The sequence below is a fragment of the Ursus americanus genome, chromosome 25 (genome assembly GCF_024610735.1).
Source record: "Ursus americanus isolate L20-20 chromosome 25, mUrsAme1.1.p, whole genome shotgun sequence".
Classification (NCBI taxonomy): domain Eukaryota; kingdom Metazoa; phylum Chordata; class Mammalia; order Carnivora; family Ursidae; genus Ursus; species Ursus americanus.
Window position 1 is genome coordinate 9,208,830 of NC_142151.1, and position 19,751 is coordinate 9,228,580.

The 19,751-nt window shown below is 42.0% G+C and overlaps 1 protein-coding gene and 1 pseudogene across 1 annotated transcript in view; one reads left to right on the top strand and one right to left on the bottom strand.

Moving 5' to 3' along the window:
• Positions 1–9,919, top strand: part of LOC123781596 (antigen WC1.1-like) — an 82,092-nt gene extending 72,173 nt beyond the window's left edge. The window contains exons 8-14 of the mRNA XM_087855910.1: positions 5,805–5,846; positions 5,939–6,253; positions 7,050–7,187; positions 7,570–7,662; positions 7,951–8,034; positions 8,562–8,699; positions 9,734–9,919. Of these exons, the coding sequence (XP_087712036.1) occupies positions 5,805–5,846; positions 5,939–6,253; positions 7,050–7,187; positions 7,570–7,662; positions 7,951–8,034; positions 8,562–8,699; positions 9,734–9,879 (956 nt within the window). The 3' untranslated portion in view covers positions 9,880–9,919. The remainder of the gene's footprint in view (positions 1–5,804; positions 5,847–5,938; positions 6,254–7,049; positions 7,188–7,569; positions 7,663–7,950; positions 8,035–8,561; positions 8,700–9,733) is intronic.
• Positions 9,920–11,759: 1,840 nt separating this feature from the next.
• On the bottom strand, positions 11,760–16,605 carry LOC148107748 (antigen WC1.1-like; annotated as a pseudogene).
• Positions 16,606–19,751: the final 3,146 nt, after the last annotated feature.

Consider the following 19,751-nt stretch of genomic DNA (forward strand, 5'->3'; position numbering starts at 1 on the left):
CTAGACACCAGTCGACACCAATCAGACTGGTTCTCCAGTCAGTCTGTTGGTAGATAGTAACTGAGTGCCTTGTAGGCCCAAATTTATGCTGCAGGCAGGTGGATGGAGAAGAGAAGAAAATGTAGTCTCCACCATCACAGAGCTTACTGTCCAGTGTTGAAAATTCTCATTAGGCAGAAATTTCGTGAAGAGTTAGAAAGTGCTGTGGAAGTGTGGAATTGGGGTAAAAGAAGAAATCATACTTAGATGGAAAGCTGAAGGGTGAAAAGAGTTCCTCAGAGGAAAAGGGGGAACGATCACTTGGGTCAGTGTACATACTGAGGTGGGAGGAAGCATGGCATCCTTGAGGCACTGAGAAAATCCCATCATGGCCAGAGCAGAAAAGGGTGAGGGAGAGGGACGCAGGGTTCTCCTGGAATGATGAGCAGAACTAGAGACCTCTCTGAGGCAGGACCAAGGGAAATAGTCCTATTAAAGAGGAATTTGTTTACCTCATCATGGAGAACTGCTGAGAAGTCAGTGGCCTCATGTCCCCATGACTTTCTGCTTCAATTTCTCCCTTCTAAGAGGCCCTCAGGATATCAGTTTTCGGGACTGATTCTGTATCCTCTGGGCCTTTCATTAACTACAATGTGCTTAATCTGTCCCCCTCATCTCACTCTCCCAATTGTTCTGCAGAACCTGCTGGAATTTGGAACCCATCATCTTCAAACTCTCTTAAACCCTCAAAGTTCCCTTCATTTTCGTGTTCTGATCAAAACCTGACTTTTCCCTGAAAACACTGATTTCTGGGTCAACTGGAGGCTCTTTTTTTTTTTTTTTTCCTCAATACACATTTCTCTGGGATGAGACCTGGAATAAGTATACTTCTTGCTCTCAGTTGTCATTTTCAACAATTCCTCTTCTGGCCCTCTTGTCAACATCCAGCTACTTGAAATCCACGCCATGAGGCAATACCACTCAGTACTTCCACTTGTTGCTGTCATCATCCTAACCTTCTGGTCACTTTACCTTGTCCACTGAAGACTGCAGCACCAGGCTCACCAGGATCCTCATCTCTGTCTTACTTCAGGAACCACTGGTACTTACTTCGACCTCCTTAAACACATCTGAGACAACATCCTGGCCTCTCAGTTCATTGACTTCTTTATTTCTAAGCACCTTTCCTTCCATCCTCTCTCTGCCTATGTATACACCACTGACCACCAATAACTGTACAACTCAAAATCTTGATTTCTTTATTCCATTCTCTGATCAATGCCTCTTATCCTTGTGGCTCTTAACCCAGAATGCTTGGTTTCAAATAATTTCTTGTCCTCACGGAGATGCCCAGTCTTTTCCCCTATTAGTTTTTCTTGCCTTTCTTCTCTCCTCATGTCTGCACATTTTTTTCTTAGCCAGATTAGATAATATGATCCAACATTATAATCATTCTCCTTTAATTTATTCAACTCCCTCACCCCCTCTTTGTCAACCTCACCTGGCAAACTCCAGACCTGGTTAAAGTCAACTACCTGAGTACTTCTTGTCTGCACTGGACTAAGACAAAGGCGGGAAAATAACATGTAGTCAAGTTGCTAGTCTGCTTTTGAAATCAAGGACACAATCTCTAATGGGTGTTCCACTGTGTATCTGAGTTCTGATGTACCACTTCAATATGGTGCTTGCCTATCTTTAAAGTTGTATTTTACATATTTTCTGCTCTCCTCACTTTGTCAACACCTGATCTCCACCATCTGTCTCAAATCATGATCTTGCCTGTTACCTCACTGAGAAATTAGAGTAGTCAGCTGCAAACTCCTCATCTCGCTTTCACTAAATCTACTTACCTGTGGTCTCTGGGCACATTGTGTACTTACTTGGCCTCCTGGATCAGTGGCGTCAGTCCTTGTATTAGGCCAGCTCTTCTGCTCAGACTGTGGATCCTAACTGCACTTGTCCAACTCTTCACTTCTATTCCCTCTGCCTTGCACCATCGACTCCCCCCGTCTCCTGGTTTATTCTTATGAATGTATACATGGGTTTGTGTGTCTCACATCTTGAAAAATACCTGAACAAACAGTTTTCCTTGACTTCCTCACTACTGCCCATCCCTCTTCTCTCTCCTTCGCAGCCAGGTTTCTGAAAGTATGGTCAGTAACCACTCATGGTCTTCACAATTTTCCCTCTTCTACTATTCTAAACTCATCTAGTTAAGTGTTAGGGCCCACAATTGCTCTGAATTGGTAGGGTAATGAAATGTAGCAGACTTTTCTCTCTCCAGTGTTCATGAGCTTTCAGCAGTGTTCAGCACGTTCACTTCTCTTTCCTTCTCATTTTTTTTTTTTTTGTCTCTTGACAGTCACTCCACCTCATTGATTGTTAGATGGGAGTGGTTGAGTTCACTGGGAATATAAATGCTCTTAGGACAGGCCTCAAGGAACACTAACTTTTAAAAGCTAGTACACTCTGTGAACTGACATGGAGTCTGATGCAGAGCAGACAGAGAAATAAGAACCCAAACAATACCGTGTTTTTCAAGGAAAGGGGGATGGTTATATATGTTAAATTCTACTGAGGCTTCAAGAACACTTGAGTTGAAAAATACCTAACAGATTTAGGGTATTGTATGTTATTGACTGTTGAATGAGAACATTTTTGAGGTGGGGTAGAAACCCTAAATAAAATTATCAATAAGGTGATGGTTAGAAATGTATACAACACTTTTGAGAAACTGTGAAGGGCAAAGAGTGAGAAGTAAGGTGCTGAAATGTGGTATTCGATGCTGGAAATAGATTTATTTTAATTACCAATTGGATTAATTTGTTGTTGCAAAATAGGTTGACCTATGTTCAGAAGTGACACTGGAACACTTCATTGTCTGGGGTTATATGTCTCTAGTGCAAAAACAACTGGAAACCATGTCATAGGAAGTCTGTAATTAGGCTAATTAGTAGAAATGCCAGAATAAATGTAACTTGATTGTTGACCTTTGAAGGACTTTGCCATGGAAGAAGAAGAAGAATCACCATGAACTAGCTGATGCAGGAGGCAGGATGCCAGCTGATGGATGGGGGCTACAAGGAGGCAGATTTGGGTCCATTCTAATTACAAGCAGCATAAAGGTATCTCAACTTGTGATGGTCCCTCAGAGAATGAACAATACTGTCAAGTAAAAGAACACTGGAGTTATGGTGGGATGGCCTACACCTTCCCTTATATCCATTTTTTTGCCTGTCTCTGCGTTTCTTTCCTTAATCAGTGACACCTGCTCCTGCTGGGGTTGTACCAAGCTTGGCACTAGGGAAATTGTGTCCTTTCTACCAGTTTCTTTTATGTTTACAGAGAGACCAGGTCCTTTCTTGTTCATTTAAACTACAAAAACTCTGCTTACTTATCATAAGCAGGGAACACATACATAAAACTATATAGAGAGAAATTAATCATATCCCATGACTCCTTGTCTATTTGTACCCTCCTGCTGTAAACAGGATTAATGGACTGGTAAGTACTGCTTTCAAAAATCATCCATTTTCATTGAAACATATCCAAACTCATATACCCTTAAAGGGTTTATGCTGATGGTGTCTTGTTATTTGATTTTACCAAATTGGAATTATATCACACACATTACTGTTATATTGGCTTCTATTGCTTAATATATCATGGATATTCCTCCAGGTAGATCTAACTCATTTGTAAATCAATGGTATAAGATTTCATTCATCAGAGATAGCTAGTCCAGTTCATGTAACCATTTACCTATTTACCAATAGTCTGATTGGTTTTGATTTTCTCCCTTTATAAACAATATAAACCTGCCTCCTTATAACCTTCATCCTAGAGCAGCTCATGGTGATTCTCCTCCCTCTCCCACGATAAATATTTTTGTACAAGTATTTATACATACAGGTGAGTTTTGTACTATAGGATTACTCTGCATGTTGATTTTATTAGATCAAAGAATATACTCACAAATTTCAATAGATATTGACAAATTACTTCTGAGAACTAACTCTTTTCGATTGTCTTCTTCATATCTAGATAGAAAATGCTTGGATTTTTTAAAAACTGGAGCATTGAACTAAAGCCAAATAATATAGAAGCTCCCAAATCAATAAACTTAGAAAACTCATGTCTCATGCTAAAATATTGAACTCTGAAATAAGTGTAACAGTTGCTTTTCTCGTGGTTTCTTTCTCCTTCCCTCTATCCCTTCCTTCCTCTCTGCCTTCTTCCTTCCCTCCCTCCCTTACTTTTTTTCATTTTCACAGTGTTTTCCCTTCCCCGAACATTCTTTTCCAGTTCCTTGGTCTCCCCTCCCCCTTCCCTGCCAGCTCAGGTATATCTTGGATACTCCAGGAGTTGCCTGAAATCCACAACCAAGGGAGAGTGTGGTGATAGATATTTCAAAGGCAGAGGCTCACTCCCTTCCTTGCTTCTCTTTCCTCACATTCTTTTCTTGTTCCTGTGGAAAGCCAAAGGGATATTAAACTATAAGACCTTATATTGATGATAATTTTCTACAATCACACATGATGAGTTGAGTGATACTGAAGTCTCCAGTCCTGAAAAGGAACAGCTACCCAAATGAGGTCCTGTCATCATTTGCTGAAATGTTCATAGGGTAGAAAGTTGGATAGGATGATATGGAAAGGATATGCCAATTCTGATATTTTATGACAAGTACCATGTATACTTCTGTTTTCTTGTATTGATTCAAATTTCTGTTTTTCCTTTGGTTTCGCTTTTCATGTGGTTTTCTTTTTATCCCATGTTTGTTATCTGTGTCCTCTCTCCATGTAGTTTTTGTCAGTATATTTGAGTATCATGCAACATTTCTGTCTTACGACTTAGCCATTTGTCTACTTAACCATTTTTCTCTGAATCCTCCTATTCCAGTTCTTTACCAAAAGTATCCTCTTAGGGGTGCCTGGGTGGCTCAGTCGTTAAGCGTCTGCCTTCGGCTCAGGGCATGATCCCAGAGTCCTGGGATCGAGCCCCACATCAGGCTCCTCTGCTGGGAGTCTGCTTCTTCCTCTCCCACTCCCCCTGTGTTTCCTCTCTCTCTCTGGCTGTCTCTCTCTCTGTCAAATAAATAAATAAAATCTTAAAAAAAAAGTATCCTCTTAATATAGTAATCTTTGCTTGTGCACATGTCATACTGAAAAATAGATAATAAAAGTTTATAATCTGTTATATAATTTCCCATTAAAAATATAAATGGAATATTGAATACAAATTATTTCTGTGATTCTGGACATTAACAAGATATCCACTATTATTACCACAAACTATTAATATCAATTTGTATTTCCTTTATTATCTTACTTATTAGCAAGAATTTAAAGGAATTATGTTTTACTGGATTTTATTCACCCAATCATTCAATAAATATTTATCAAGCCCCTATACATAATATTTAGAAAAGTTTCTCAATGCGTACTTGTTGAATGAATGCATACAATATACCAGGTACTGTCCTAATAGCAGAAACACAGAGATGAATAAGATGTGCAAGGTCTTTCCTCTCGTGGAGCTTGTGTGTGTGTGTGTGTGTGTGTGTATGCACGCACATGTCTGTGTTTTATTTATTGTGGAATGTGGAAAGTGATAAACAAGTAAACAGATGAAATAATTTCAGGTGGTGATAATGGCTATGACTTAGTGAGTGTCTCAGTAACTCAGCTCATTAGATTAACTACGAAGCCTCTTATTTTCACTTGTCATTTGGGCTGAGCCAAGCACTTTAGATAACCTTGTTTGGGGCAGGACCACCCCCAGCTGTCCCTGATCTAGCACTTCCCCCTTGTCTGTTTCCCCAGGAGCGAGACCCAAGAGCTGTCCAACTGCTGCCCCCTGCACAGGTACATCAGCCCCTCCTGCCTCCCCTGTTGGCCCCCAAGGGCTCCTTCCTTCCCAGCAGGGGCAGTAACAGAAGGTGCTGCTGCCTTTTCAGACAAAGAGAAGCTCCGACTGAGGGGAGGAGACACGATGTGCTCAGGGCGAGTGGAGGTTTGGCACGAGGGCTCCTGGGGCACAGTGTGTGATGACTCCTGGAGCCTGGCAGAGGCTGAGGTGGTGTGTCAGCAGTTGGGCTGTGGCTCTGCCCTGGAGGCCCTGCAGGAGGCAGCGTTTGGGCCGGGAAATGGAAGCATCTGGCTGGATGAGGTGCAGTGCATGGGCAGGGAGTCCTCACTGTGGGATTGTGCTGCGGAACCCTGGGGGCAGAACAACTGCAAGCATGAGGAGGATGCTGGAGTGCGGTGCTCTGGTGAGTGGCTCTGGTTGAGCTGGAGCAAGGGTGGGGCAATGGGGTGGGCTAGAGTAAAATGGGAAGTTTGCATTCAGAAAGCATCTAGGTGCTGTCAGCCCTGGATCTAGGAGAGGGGGTGGTCTCTACATTGATGTTGTGGTAACTGAGGGGTGATTTCAGGGCTCAAGTAGGGAAAATGGGCTGCCCTGCACTCTGACCAATTCCTGTACTGCAAACTCCTGTTCCTCTCTAGGTGGAAGAAGACTCTTGCTGCCCACTACAGCAGGTACGGGGCCATGATCTGTGGGCAGGGGAGAATATTCAGATTCTTGGGACCTGTTCTGTGGAATCTGACAGCCAGCTCAGAAAAGGAAAGATCCTGAGGAGCCATCCCTGGTGGGGAGGTCTTAGGGCATTTTCCTTGGGGAAGCTTCCCTTCTTCCCTTCAAATTTGCCTTGCCCTTCGGCAAGGGAGGCTGGTTCTTGTGTTACAGAATCTAAGGTTTACCTATTTGACGATGAGGGTCACTCTTCTGCAGCTGGATGCCTATCCCAGGAGTTGCCTGATGCTCTGGTCTGGGGAAGCCTGAAGAACGGGGGCTGCAGTTGTGTGACTTGGCCCAGCTCTCCCTTGGACCTTACTGGAGTGGAGTTCAATTTATCTCAGAACCAGACCCGGGGGAGTGCCCACCAGGGTCGCAGTCAATCCTGTTATGTCTGAGGCTGGGACTTGTCCAGGGAGCTCTGGAAACACTAGAGGAGTTTCCCTGGGCCCACGCCCTTCTCCAAATCCTATTGGCTTTATTCTCCTTAGGGACCAGACCAGGCCCAAATCTTGTCCGTGGCAACTTCTCCCTGTCAGAGATGCTCTGCCTCATCCTGGGGGCCCTTCTCTTCCTGGTCCTCGTCATCCTGGTGACTCAGACGTACAGATGGAGAGCAAAGCACAGAGGTGGGCTACAGGGGGTACAGGTAACACAGAAAGTGTGTGGAGGCAGGAGATGGGGCCAGGTGTGTTGGGGGGGTGGAGCGTGTTTGAAAAACTCCATCTGCCCCACATGAAATCTAAAGGCTGAATCTAGAGAGGCTCTTAGGATTGAACACTTAGAAGTCATGGCTTCTCTGTGAGACAAGAAAGAATAGGGGCTGAGCTGTGGATACAGGGTCAGACTGGGGAGAGAGGTGGACATGGTACATGGGGTATGAGGAGACTCTACAGGAGTCCTGGAAGCCCTGAGGTTTTTTCCATGTGTGAGCACTGGGGAGAATGATTAGCTTGTTGGTTCAGGGATGAACTCAGGGGGCAGTCTCTCACTTGCTGGTGGTTTGCTCAGCCTTATCCAGTTTCGAAGATGTTCTCGATGAAGCTGTGTATGAGGAGATTGATTATCTTGTGACAACGAAGGAAGATCTGCTGGGCAGCACCGGTGTGTATCCTTGCTTTGCCCTCCTGGACCCTCTAGTTGTCAGCTCCCCCTGCTGTCTGTGAGTCAAGGCTTCTCAGAATCTGCAGACCCCGTATGTACCCCAGGCTCACAGAAGCAGCCCCTCCAAAGGCTGCAGGATGGGTTCTTGCTGAGCCCCTGTGAGCTCTGAGCCTTCTCTTTATACTACAGGAGTCACATGTGCTCTAGCATTTCTTTTCAGCATAACCACAGCCCATGGGTGTGAGAGGGTGTGTTCTGTTTATTTTGTGACATTTTTCTCCACATTAGGGGCCCTGTCAGATGACTCTGTGACTAAACTGCCATATTACACTGGAGATGGTGAGGACAATAGTGACTTTCGATCTGCTCCAGGTAGTAGGGGTGAATCTGCCTTGGCTGGGTACTGGGGGCACGGGACTTCCCTTCACAGAGGTGAGATTCAAGAGGGACAGTCTTCCTTTGACTGGGACTCCTTCTCTGGTTGCTCTGATGTGCCTCGTGGTGAAGCTGGGCTGGCTGTGCACAGAACCATCCTCATTCACTTGCAACAGAAAAACATTGTTTTCAAAAATAACATCTGGAAAGTGTAACTGACCAAATATTTTAGTAAGACACATTGGTGTAGGGTTTCTCTGAAATATGTAGTTTTATAAGGGTTTCTCTGAAATATGTAGTTTTAATCAGGAAGTATTGAGATGCTTGGATTATTTTTCTGATTTATGGACACATCAAAATGAAATATGTGACCTTGGAAAAGACCTGTTAAAACACAGAGCATATAGCACCTCCGTTTAGCAGCCATCAGAACCTCTGCGGCAGAAGAGATTTTAGATACTGCCTAGGCAAACCCATTTACTGTGGTTTCATCTGACCCCCTTGTCTGCCCTTAAAATCCCCAGCTCAGAGGACTGAGGCCCCTAGTGAGGATTATGATAGTGCTGAAGAGGTACCAGTGCCTGTGGCTCCTCCTGCCTCCTGGATGAGCAAGGGGGAAGTGCCCCCAGAAGAGGAGAACGGGGTGACGGCCTCTCAGACAGGTGAGTGGGGTTAGTTGATCTCTCGTAATCTTTTGTCTCTGTCCTGGAAAGGGTGAATTTGAGCTCCTCATTGCTGATCCTTCCTATAGATTCAAAATTCAGATGATCTCATATCCTTTGACCATTGTCCTTTCTTTCGTGCTGTCACATTCCCTGAGGGGGAAGAATCACTCTGTATTCTTGGTATCTGTGTCTCCATAACTTCATCTTTGAGATGCTTGCATTAAGACATAGATTAGTTTACAAAGTCCAAAACTGGAACAACTGTTCTGATAACATTTTTGTGCTGTCTCATATGTGAAAGGCGTTTAAATATTTAAGAAATATTTCAATACTGGAAATTGTGAGTCATTTGATAATTTGAGACGCACTGCAATCATATGTTAACACTAATATGTACAAGCCTATGATATATGGTAGCCTTGAAAATTAAACCATGGTGGTGGATTATAGTCTGAATTTTTGGGCAGTTAAGGGCCAATCTGTTCCAGACATTTCAGTGGTCAAATGAAGACACTCATTCTCCAGAGAAGAGTATTTCTCCATCTGAGGGCCCACATGACCTTGAGGAGGTGGCAACAATGGAAAGATCCTATGATTGTTTTTGTGGGCATTCGGGAGCACAAGTCAAGGCTGTCAAGAGCAGAGCTGGATTGTCAGTGAGGACCTGAGATTTCTCCAGGTCTTCCGTGTCCTTCTCGTTCTGAATTCAGACCTGTCAATTGTGAAAGGAGAAATTTTCATGTCCCTTCTTACGATTCCTGGGCAATCTCTTTGCTGAGAAACATGTCTTCATAGAGCCCCTGTGTTGGCCATAGATCTCCTGTGATAACAGTGTTTCCCAGAGACCCAGATGGACTAGATCCTGATAGGATAACCTTGATATATCTTTGCTGTAACTATATTAAATTGTCTGAGCTCCTTGAACATTACTTAATGCTTTGTCATCACGATTTACTTGACTTGCTTCCACCATGGGGCACTGTCCTGTCCTGTTGTCCCAGTTCTAATCAAACTTCTTTTTACTGTTTCAGGCTCTTCTGTACAGTTCTCTAGAGGGGTAGCTGGTTCTGGGAAAGAAGCAGCTAGTCCCTGGCTGCTCCAGGGGGAAGAAGTGGACCCTGGGTATGATGACGTTGAACTAAATGCCCTGGGAACATCCACCATGGTTTTCCCATGATGTTGCATTAAAAATGAGATAAGGCCTCAGATTTTCTAATTGCCTGTATTGCAATAGAGCAGTGTTGACTTATAATTGTATTATATGAAATTACTTAAAATCAAATATTCTGAATAAAGTACTTTTTCTTTGTTGATTATTTAGCAAATTTTATCTCGATTCACAGTTTCCCTCCAAGGAAATACAAGGTGAGTATATTGGCCTGTTTTCTTACCTCCACTATAGGCTACTCAAGGCCTTACTTTGCCTGGGTTCATAAATATTCAAGTCTCTCTTTCTTAGACAAGGAACTCTAAACTTGGTCCATACTCATACCCTCATTCTTACCAAGATGAACTCATGGGAAAAAACCAATCCTGAACATTCATGTATGCTCTTCCTTGTGATGCGGTATCATCCATTTTTAAATAATTCCTAGGCACCACACGTGGGTAGGAATTTCCAAGTCGAGGATGGGAGGTTGGCTAGGGGAGAGGATGGATATAGCTTTCCCTATTCTGCCCAAATTTTCACGGACCAATTAAAAATCCAATTCGGGGCACCTGGATGGCTCAGTCAGTTAAGTGTCTCTTGCTTTTGGCTCAGGTCATGATCCCATGGTTATGAGATCCAGCCCTGCCTTGGGCTCAGCGCTGAGCTGAGAGTGGAGCCTGCTGGATTCTCTCTCTCCTCTCCCTCTACCCACCCACCCCCATGTTCATGCTTTTGCTCACTCTCTCAAAAAAAAATAATTAAAAATCCAATTCTCCATAACTATCTCTTCCTATTTCATCTCTTATTCCCTAGGTTACTTTTTCCATTTATTACTCAAACCCATACAGATTCCTTCTCACTCTTCTCTCATATCTAGTTGGTTATTATCTCTTTTTAAATTCCGTCTTTCCTCTCCATCACTTCTTATTTCTTCAGGACATTGCCATTTCCTGTCTGTCCAATTATAAAGCCTTCTAAGTGAATTAAATCACTGATATCTTTCTTTACTGCATGTTGATAAAGGACAAATTGGCACTAACCCACAGACCTACATCCAAGTGACAAGAAGGCAAAGAAGAGACCCAGTCAGAGGAGATCCAGAAGGAATATAGATAGATAAATCAGGAACTATCAGCTCCATGGGTTTTATAGATCTGGATGGAGGGGTTTGACATGATTGAACTATTAGAGGAATAATTTGAGACCTGTGGGCTTCTTCTCTGAAAACATATCGCTCCAAGATTCCTTTGATCTGGTTTCTATTTACAATGCAAATGTGATTCTTCAAGATAGAGCTATCCTATAGCAGTTGCCAAGGAAAGATTATGTCTCCAAAACATTCCATCACATAGTGAATGTGTGGAGGGGTTACTGAACTAATAATAGAAGAACTGAGAGTAGTGACCTGGTTATGAGCTGAGCCCAACCCATTAGGACTTAATTGATGGCTCCGGATGTTGTCAGGGGTTCTAACCTACAATCACTTTTGCAGTTGTCATAATTTTTGGCAGGGCGTGCTCAAGGTTTCTCTCAGTGTAATATACATGGCCATTTGTTACAGGGAAGTAATGATGTCAATGGTGGGATAAAGTACTCCCACGAGGATTATTATATTTTACTTCTGATGCATGGTGTCAACAAAGCCAAAATAGAAAGGGGCTACTACAAGTTTTCAGCTTCTACTGATTTTTCAGTTTCCACTAACATGTTCACATACAAAGTCATATTTGAGAGATTTTATGTACAACCCAGGACCAAGGATTCAAGTCTTTCAAATCTTGAAGTCTATCGTAGAAAAGGTGGAGTTTTGCTAGATAATGAGGATGGAAACCAATACTTGTGCACTTTTCTTGATATCACAACTGGCTTAATAATCTTCCCACTACTTTCCAGATCATTTAGCATCCCTAAGGTCCACCTTGGTGCTCTGCTCTCCATCTGTGTAACTCAATCACCCGTATGATAAGGACCAAGGATAAAAGGTCCCCCAGGATGATACAGAGAGGATCCCAGGTAGGGAGAAAATGCCAAGGATAGGAGCTTAGCCTAAACTGGCGCCTGAGGAGAAAAGAGGGCCATGAGATTTTAGAGAGGATCATAAGACCAAGGGAATCCCCCTTGCCCCAGTCACCTCCTGAGTCCTCAAGACCATGAAGTCGCCATTCAGAGACAATGGATCTGCCTGAATCTCAAGCTGTGATCCACGTAGGTCCTGCCCTGAGCTGTGTCAGCTCTCTTGTGAATCTGATTCTAAGGGATTTTTATAAAATGAAAGCTGGTAAATCTTTGGAGCATTACAGCCACCACAACTTAATAGGACTATAAACACCTGATCATTAGGCCTTTCTTACACTGACATGGTTAATTTTTCCACAAATATGTAGATTCCATAGTGCAGGTCCTTGAAAATATGGGTGTCCCCTCCATCATATGGCTCAGAGCAGAAGTACCACTTACTTCTGTGAGTGGGGGGAACTGTTGTCCTCTCACCTGGAGAGAAGAGAAGGAGAGTGGGATCACTGTGTTGAGTTGGCCTAGAAAAGCCATAGGGTTGCACTTACATCAATGGCATATTGTTCTCTCCCAGATCCCAGCAGATCAGGCAATAACCTCTTCTGGAGCCAGAGCACAATATAAAGTTAGTCCAGGAAGTACTTCTGGATACAAGCCACGTGTCCTTGGATCCTAGTCCAATACCCTGGTCCTTCCATTCACTAGTGCACCTCATTCCAGCATTGTCTCCTGCTTGCAGTTGCTCTGCACTCAGGGATCCATACTACAATCCCACAGGGAGGACTCCCTGCCCATGCACTGCGCCTCATCCAGCCAGTTGCTCCCATTTCCCGGCCCTAATGCTGCCTTCTGCAGGGCCTCCAGGGCAGAGCCACAGCCCAACTGCTGACACACCACCTTGGCCTCTGCCAGGCTCCAGGAGTCATCACACACTGTGCCCCAGGAGCCCTTGTGCCAAACCTCCACTTGCCCTGAGCACATCGTGTCTCCTCCCCTCAGTCGGAGCTTCTCTTTGTCTGAAAAGGCAGCAGCACCTTCTGTTACTGCCCCTGCTGGGAAGGAAGGAGCCCTTGGGGGCCAACAGGGGAGGCAGGAGGGGCTGATGTACCTGTGCAGGGGGCAGCAGTTGGACAGCTCTTGGGTCTCACTCCTGGGGAAACAGACAAGGGGGAAGTGCTAGATCAGGGACAGCTGGGGGTGGTCCTGCCCCAAACAAGGTTATCTAGAGTGCTTGGCTCAGCCCAAATGACAAGTGAAAATAAGAGTCTTTGTACTTAGTCTAACAGGCTGAGTTACTGAGACACTAACTAAATCGTAGCCTTTATCACCACCTGAAATTATTTTATCTGTTTACTTGTTTATCACTTTCCACATTCCATAATAAATAAAACACAGACATACGCATGCATACACACACACACACACACACACGCTCCACAAGAGGAAAGACTTTGCATGTCTTTTTTTTTTTAATTTTATTTATTTATTAGACAGAGATAGAGACAGCCAGCGAGAGAGGGAACACAAGCAGGGGGAGTGGGAGAGGAAGAAGCAGGCTCATAGCGGAGGAGCCTGACGTGGGGCTCGACCCCGGAACGCCGGGGTCACGCCCTGAGCCGAAGGCAGACGCTTAACCGCTGTGCCACCCAGGCACCCAAGACTTTGCATGTCTTATTCACCTCTGTTTTTCTGCTATTAGGACAGTGCCTGCCACACTGTATGCATTCATTCAACACGTGTGCGTTGAGAGCCTTTTATAAGTACTATGTATAGGGGCTTGATAAATATTTATTGAAAGAATGGGTGGATAAAATCCAGTAAAATATATTTCCTTTAAATTCTTTCTTTTTTTAAAGATTTTATTTATGTATTTGACAGAGAGAGACAGCCAGTGAGAGAGGGAACACAAGCAGGTGGAGTGGGAAAGGAAGAAGCAGGCTCCCAGCGGAGGAGCCTGACGTGGGGCTCCATCCCAGAGCACCAGGATCATGTCCTGAGCCCAAGGCAGATGCTTAACGACTGTGCCACCCAGGCACCCCAAGTTCCTTTAAATTCTTGTTAATCAGTAAAATAATATAGGAAATACAAATTAATGATAATGGTTTGTGGTAATAAATACTGCATATTAAGAAATAATTAGTTCATAAGTTCATACATCACATATCTAAAATACCTAAAATGTAACTCCTCTTTGGTGCAATTGATACATCATTACACACAGTAAAATAAATTCAGACACAATAAAGTTTTGAATGTTCTCTACTGAAACTATACAATTCTTTATGGAAAATAAGATTTGATTAAAAGTAATTGTGGGATAAAGAATATCATCTGAAGCTTTGCATTAAAGGCAGAAATCCTAGAGGTGCCTGGGTTGCTCAGTCAGTTAAGTGGGCAACTCTTGATTTCTGCTCAGATCATGATCTGTGAGATCGAGTCCTGCATTGGGCTCTGCGCTGGGCATGGAGCATGCTTAAGATTCTCTCTCTTCCTCTTCTTCTGCCCGTCTCTGTTCATACTTGCTCTCTTTCAAAAACAAATAGATTTGATCACATAACCTGCCCCTGCAACACATTTATAACTCTAGAAATATTAATATGCCAAAATTGGGGAAAATATTTTGAAAATATGTAAGACAAGTAGTAAATGATGTTAGTTTATAAAGAATCCCTATGATTAAATAAGAAAATGAAAAGCATTATAGAGAAAAAATAGAAATGGTATGACAGACATTTTAGGGCTACAAGATAAGAAAGAAGATAATATTTGTGTGTATAGGGTCAATAAGGATAAAAAACATGATATAACGCACTGTGGCAAGGTTATGAAGAAGAGAATGCTCTCAGTTAATGTTATTGAAAATTAAAGCTACTGAAAACTATTCTGATGGGCTATTAGGCAATACATATCAGAGGCCTTCAGAATGGTTATGTCGAGAAAATAATAATGACTTCTCTATTAGGTCAATGTAGAATCAATGTATTAGGTTCATAAAAACCTTATCACAGCATTGTAATTGAAAGCATAAATATACAACAAATGGGATTAGATAAATAAGTTATGATTCAATAATACAGGGAAATACTGGCAACCATACAAATAACATAGAACATCACTGTTCTAATAGGACAGAAAGAATTTTAAAATACATTGTTAATTTTGAAAGTGTATATAAAATGGCGTACAGGAACTTTATGACCCGATTATGAGTGTGTGTGTGTGTGTGTGTGTGTGTGTGTGTGTGTGTGTATGGATGTGTCCTCTATTAAAGCGGAGATGTATGTTTAGAAAGAATCTAAAGCCATGTGATTAGATTGTTCTCATCTCAGGAGCTTAAGCCCTGATACCTTGCATTCTCCTGAGTCAGGGGCCCAATGGAGACAAGATTTCATATAGGATCTGAGGAAGCTACAAGGGAGAAAATTTGCCAAAGGACATTAATAAGCACAAGTTCTTTCTAAATAGTAGATCCATTAGGATGTCACAAAATAAGCTTGTATACTTCACTAGGGCAGGGGAAAATTGACCAAAGAGGCACATCCTGAAGTCTCTAAGGCCAGATCCCTCTTCTGCCTTCTATGCTAATACCAGTCCATCTAAGAGCACCTGCATTTGGCATCACTTTTCTCTGGTGCACAACGAGGCTGGAGGATGATCAGTCCAAGAGGTAAGAAGGGAAAACATCACAGGCAGGAAGAGAAAGTTCTGGCAAGAATCCAGTGCTGGGGAAAGATCACAGTAAAGCAGAAAAACATCTGAGCTATAGGTTTGTGGGAAAGAAAAAGAGTCAAAGTTAGGCTTATATTGCAAGTGCAGGGTTATCTGGGAGTATAACTATAGTTCATATTGGGAAGACTTTCTTTTTTTAAAAAATGATTTTATTTATTTATTTGAGAGAGAGACAGAGATAGTGAGAGAGAGCAGGAGCTGGGAGGAGAGGGTTCAGAAGCAGGCTCTCCACTGAGCAGGGAGCCTGACTCGGGACTCGATCCCAGGACCCTGAGATCATGACCTGAGACACTTAACCAAATGAGCCACCCAGGCCACCCCAGGAGGACTTTCTTTATAGGCAGAAAAGTTTCCATATCTGCCCTATCATATACACATACACACATATCATCATCACCACTACCACCTCCACCACCAAATCCAGCAATCTGGCTTAGAGAATGTAAGTTCTATGGACTCTTATCTAAGAAAATTAACTTTCACTAGGCAGACATATTCCTGCTTACACATTTAGCCTTCACATACACTTCAGACTCCCCTTCACCTGATTCCTCCACTCCACATGGCCCCCTCCACCACGCACATGCCCATAGTCTAAAGGGTAGCAGAGTATAGGAAGGACAGATCAGAGATCCAGCCTGATGTAGTCTCTCAGCCATAATCCAGTACAAGAACCCCTGGAAATGATCTGAGCTTTTAGGTGATTGGGGCCAATTCAGAAAACGAACTTTATATGTCTGCGACATCTCACTGCTGAACTTGAAAAACAGAGTCCCTCCTCACAAGAGAAAAATCAGCATTCATTGTCACTAAAGATTACATTAAGTCAGAACCAAATGGTCGATAAAAAGGCATTGTCTTTGCAGTGCCAGAGATCATCTCCCCAGAGTCTTTGAGTGAATCCAATAGCTGTACTGATTTTAAGAAGTGAGGCTACGCTTACCTTGAGCTTCGTCCTAGTGAGGACACTGAAGAGTAGAAAAGCGATTCCTTGTAGAAATCAGAATCCATTCATGGTTATTTAGATCCTCATGCCTTCAGGTAACAGCGTCAGCCTCTTCAAACCATACAAGGGATCCTCCTGTCCTCCTGCTCCTCAGTGGGGCTTCTACAGCAGGAAGGGAATTATATAGTCCCATCCCTGGCATCATTATTTTCTGGAAACCAGCAGAAATGCTGTTTAATATCTTCTCTTCCATCAGAGACTATATAAAAAGAAAGCATTCTGAAATACAAGCACCAATTGCATGCTAATCTTAAATATCTCCTTATATGAGATACAAGGTTTCCCAACATTAGGTGCCATTTTGTCTCTAAAGCTGCTACAGAAAAACTCTATCAAATATATATATATATTTCTTTCTTTTCTCCATCTCAGGGGCCTGGCTCAATGGCTGGTTCAGCTCAGCTGGTGGAATTAATAGTCAAATGCACGGTTTTGGCATCAGTTCTGCCACATATGACCCAAGAAAAGATGATCTTTTGGTTTAATTAAGCCTAGGTCTCCAATGTCAAATGACCAACATATTGTAGCTTCAAAGAAATGAGAAGTATCCAACAGAACAAAAAGTCAGATGAGTAGAAAATTGGGAATGGAAGGATACAAAAATTCTCAGGAAAAGGAAAAAAGTTGAGGTGGTCATCAAAGGAACATGATTATTGGGTCTTAGCATGGGCTTTCCTCTCATTTCTGGTTGGTAAGCGAAAGCCTTGTAAAGATCCAGGGTTCCTGAGGGGAACAGGTATGAAGTATGTCTTTCCTTTACATCACATCACAGAGAAACTTTTGTCCCCAACATTACCATGGCCAGTGTAGACATACCACCTAGGAATAAATGTGTTCTCCAGGACATGGTGTTCTCCTACAGATTACAAATCAGTTATAAAATGAATCCCTATTTTACACTGTGGCACTCTGTTCCTGACAATCTAGTCTTCAGTGGTTAGAAGGTACTTGCCCTCCTACTCTTAGGTCCTCTTTCCAACATTTCTCTCTCTATGGTTCCCCCTCTTTCTTCTGTTCATTTTCATATAAACTAGTTAGTCTACTTTCATATTCTTTCCAGGTCTCTGAGTATATAAATAAGATGGGTGTCGTTACAGTGTTTGGAAATGAAGTCAGTTTTACACAACTTGCTTATTGCACCCTTGCTATCAACAAAACAAGTACCATGTTTTCACTTTTTTAAAAAGGTATTTTTTGAGATATAATTGACATATTGTGTACATTTAAGGTGTGCAATGTATTGATTTGATACATTTGTATATTGCAATAGGATTACTACCTTAACATTAGGTAATATCTCTATCACATCACATAATTATCATTTTTTTGTGGTGGGAACAATTAAGATCTAATCCTTAGCAACTTTAAGGTTTATAACAAAGTATTGTTGTCTATAACTACTATGCAGTGCATGAGTTCTCCAGGACTTATCTACTGGTTGCAAGTTTATACCCTTAAACTACATCTTCCCAATTCTCCCAACTCATAGCCTCTGGTAGGCACCACTGTATTCTCTGCTTATAGGAATTTGTTTTTTTGGCTCCACATAGAGTGATATCATACAGTATTTGTCTTTCTCTCTGACTCTCACTTAGCATAATGCCCTCTTACCATGTAGTTTCACTTCTTGATTTTTGCTCTTGTTGCTTGTGCTTTTGATGTCATATTTAAAAAAAAAAATCATTGATTGACAAGACCAATGTCAAGGAACTTCTTTCCCATTTTTTTCTTCTAGGAGTTTCACTCTATCAGCCTTGTGTCAAAGTTTTCAATTCATTTTGAGTTAAGTTTTGATTGATATAAGACAGAGATCCAAATTCACTTTTCTGCGTGTGTTCAGTATTCCCAACACCATTGTGGAAGAGACAATCCTTTCCCCATTGAGTTTTCTTAGCTCCCTTGTCAAGTATTAGTTGACCATATGTGTAGAAATACATTTCTGGGCTCTACATTCTGTTCCAATGGACTGTGTGTCTATTTTTATTTTTCGTTTTTTAAAAAGATTTTTAAAATTTATTTGAGGGAGCTCAAGAAGGCCAGAACTCGAGCCAGAGAGAGAGAGAGAGCACGTGCACGAGGCGGGAGGGGTAGACCGAGAGGGAAAAGCAGACTCCATGCCGAGCAGGGAGCCTGATGTGGGGCTGGATCCCAGGACCCTGGGATCATGATTTGAGCTGAAGGCAGATGCTCAACCTACTGAATCACCCAGGAGCCCCTTGTGTCTATTTATATAACAGTACCATACTGTTTAAATTACTATAGTATTGTAATATAGTTTGAAATCAGGAAGTGTGATGTGCTTTGTTCTTCTTTCTTATAATTGCTTTGTCAATTGGGATCTTTTGCGGTTTCATGTGAATCTTAGGATTGTTTTTTCTATTTCTGTGAAAATGCCATTGGGATTTTGATAAGGATTGTGTTTAATCTAAAGATGGCTTTGAGTAGTACGAATATTTTAACAATATTAATGCTTCCAATCTATGAACACAGGAGATCTTTTTACTTGTTTGTGTTTTCTTCATTTCTTTAATCAATGTCCTATAGTTTTCAGAGTAAAGAATAGAAAAATAGAATAGAATAGAAATGGGAAATAAATAGAATCCATTTCTTTATTTTTTTGGAAATTCACTGTTAATATATAGGGACTACTACTTTTTGCATGTTGATTTTGGATATTACAACTTTAGTGAACTCATTGATTAGATGTAACCACTTTTCAATTGAGTCTTTAGGATTTTCTATATAAAAATCATGTCATCTGCAAAAAGAGATAATTTTATTTTTTCCCCTCAGATTTGAATATCTTTTATTTCCTTTTCTTGCTTGGATTGCTCTAGCTAGGACTTCCAGTATTATGTTGAATAGAAGTGGTGAGAGTGGGCACCCATGTCTTGTTCCTGATCTAGAGACTCACAATTGAGTATGATGTTAGCTGAAGGCTTGTCATATATGGTTTTTATTATGTTGAGCTATGCTCTTTCTATGCCTGATTTGTTAAAAATTTTTATTATAAATGGGTGTTAAATTTCATCAAATGCTATTTCTGCATCTCTTGAGATGATCATATGATTCTTTTCTTTCATTCTATTATGCAATACTTCATATTGACTGATTTGGGGGTATTGACCATCCTTGCATCCCAAGGATAAAC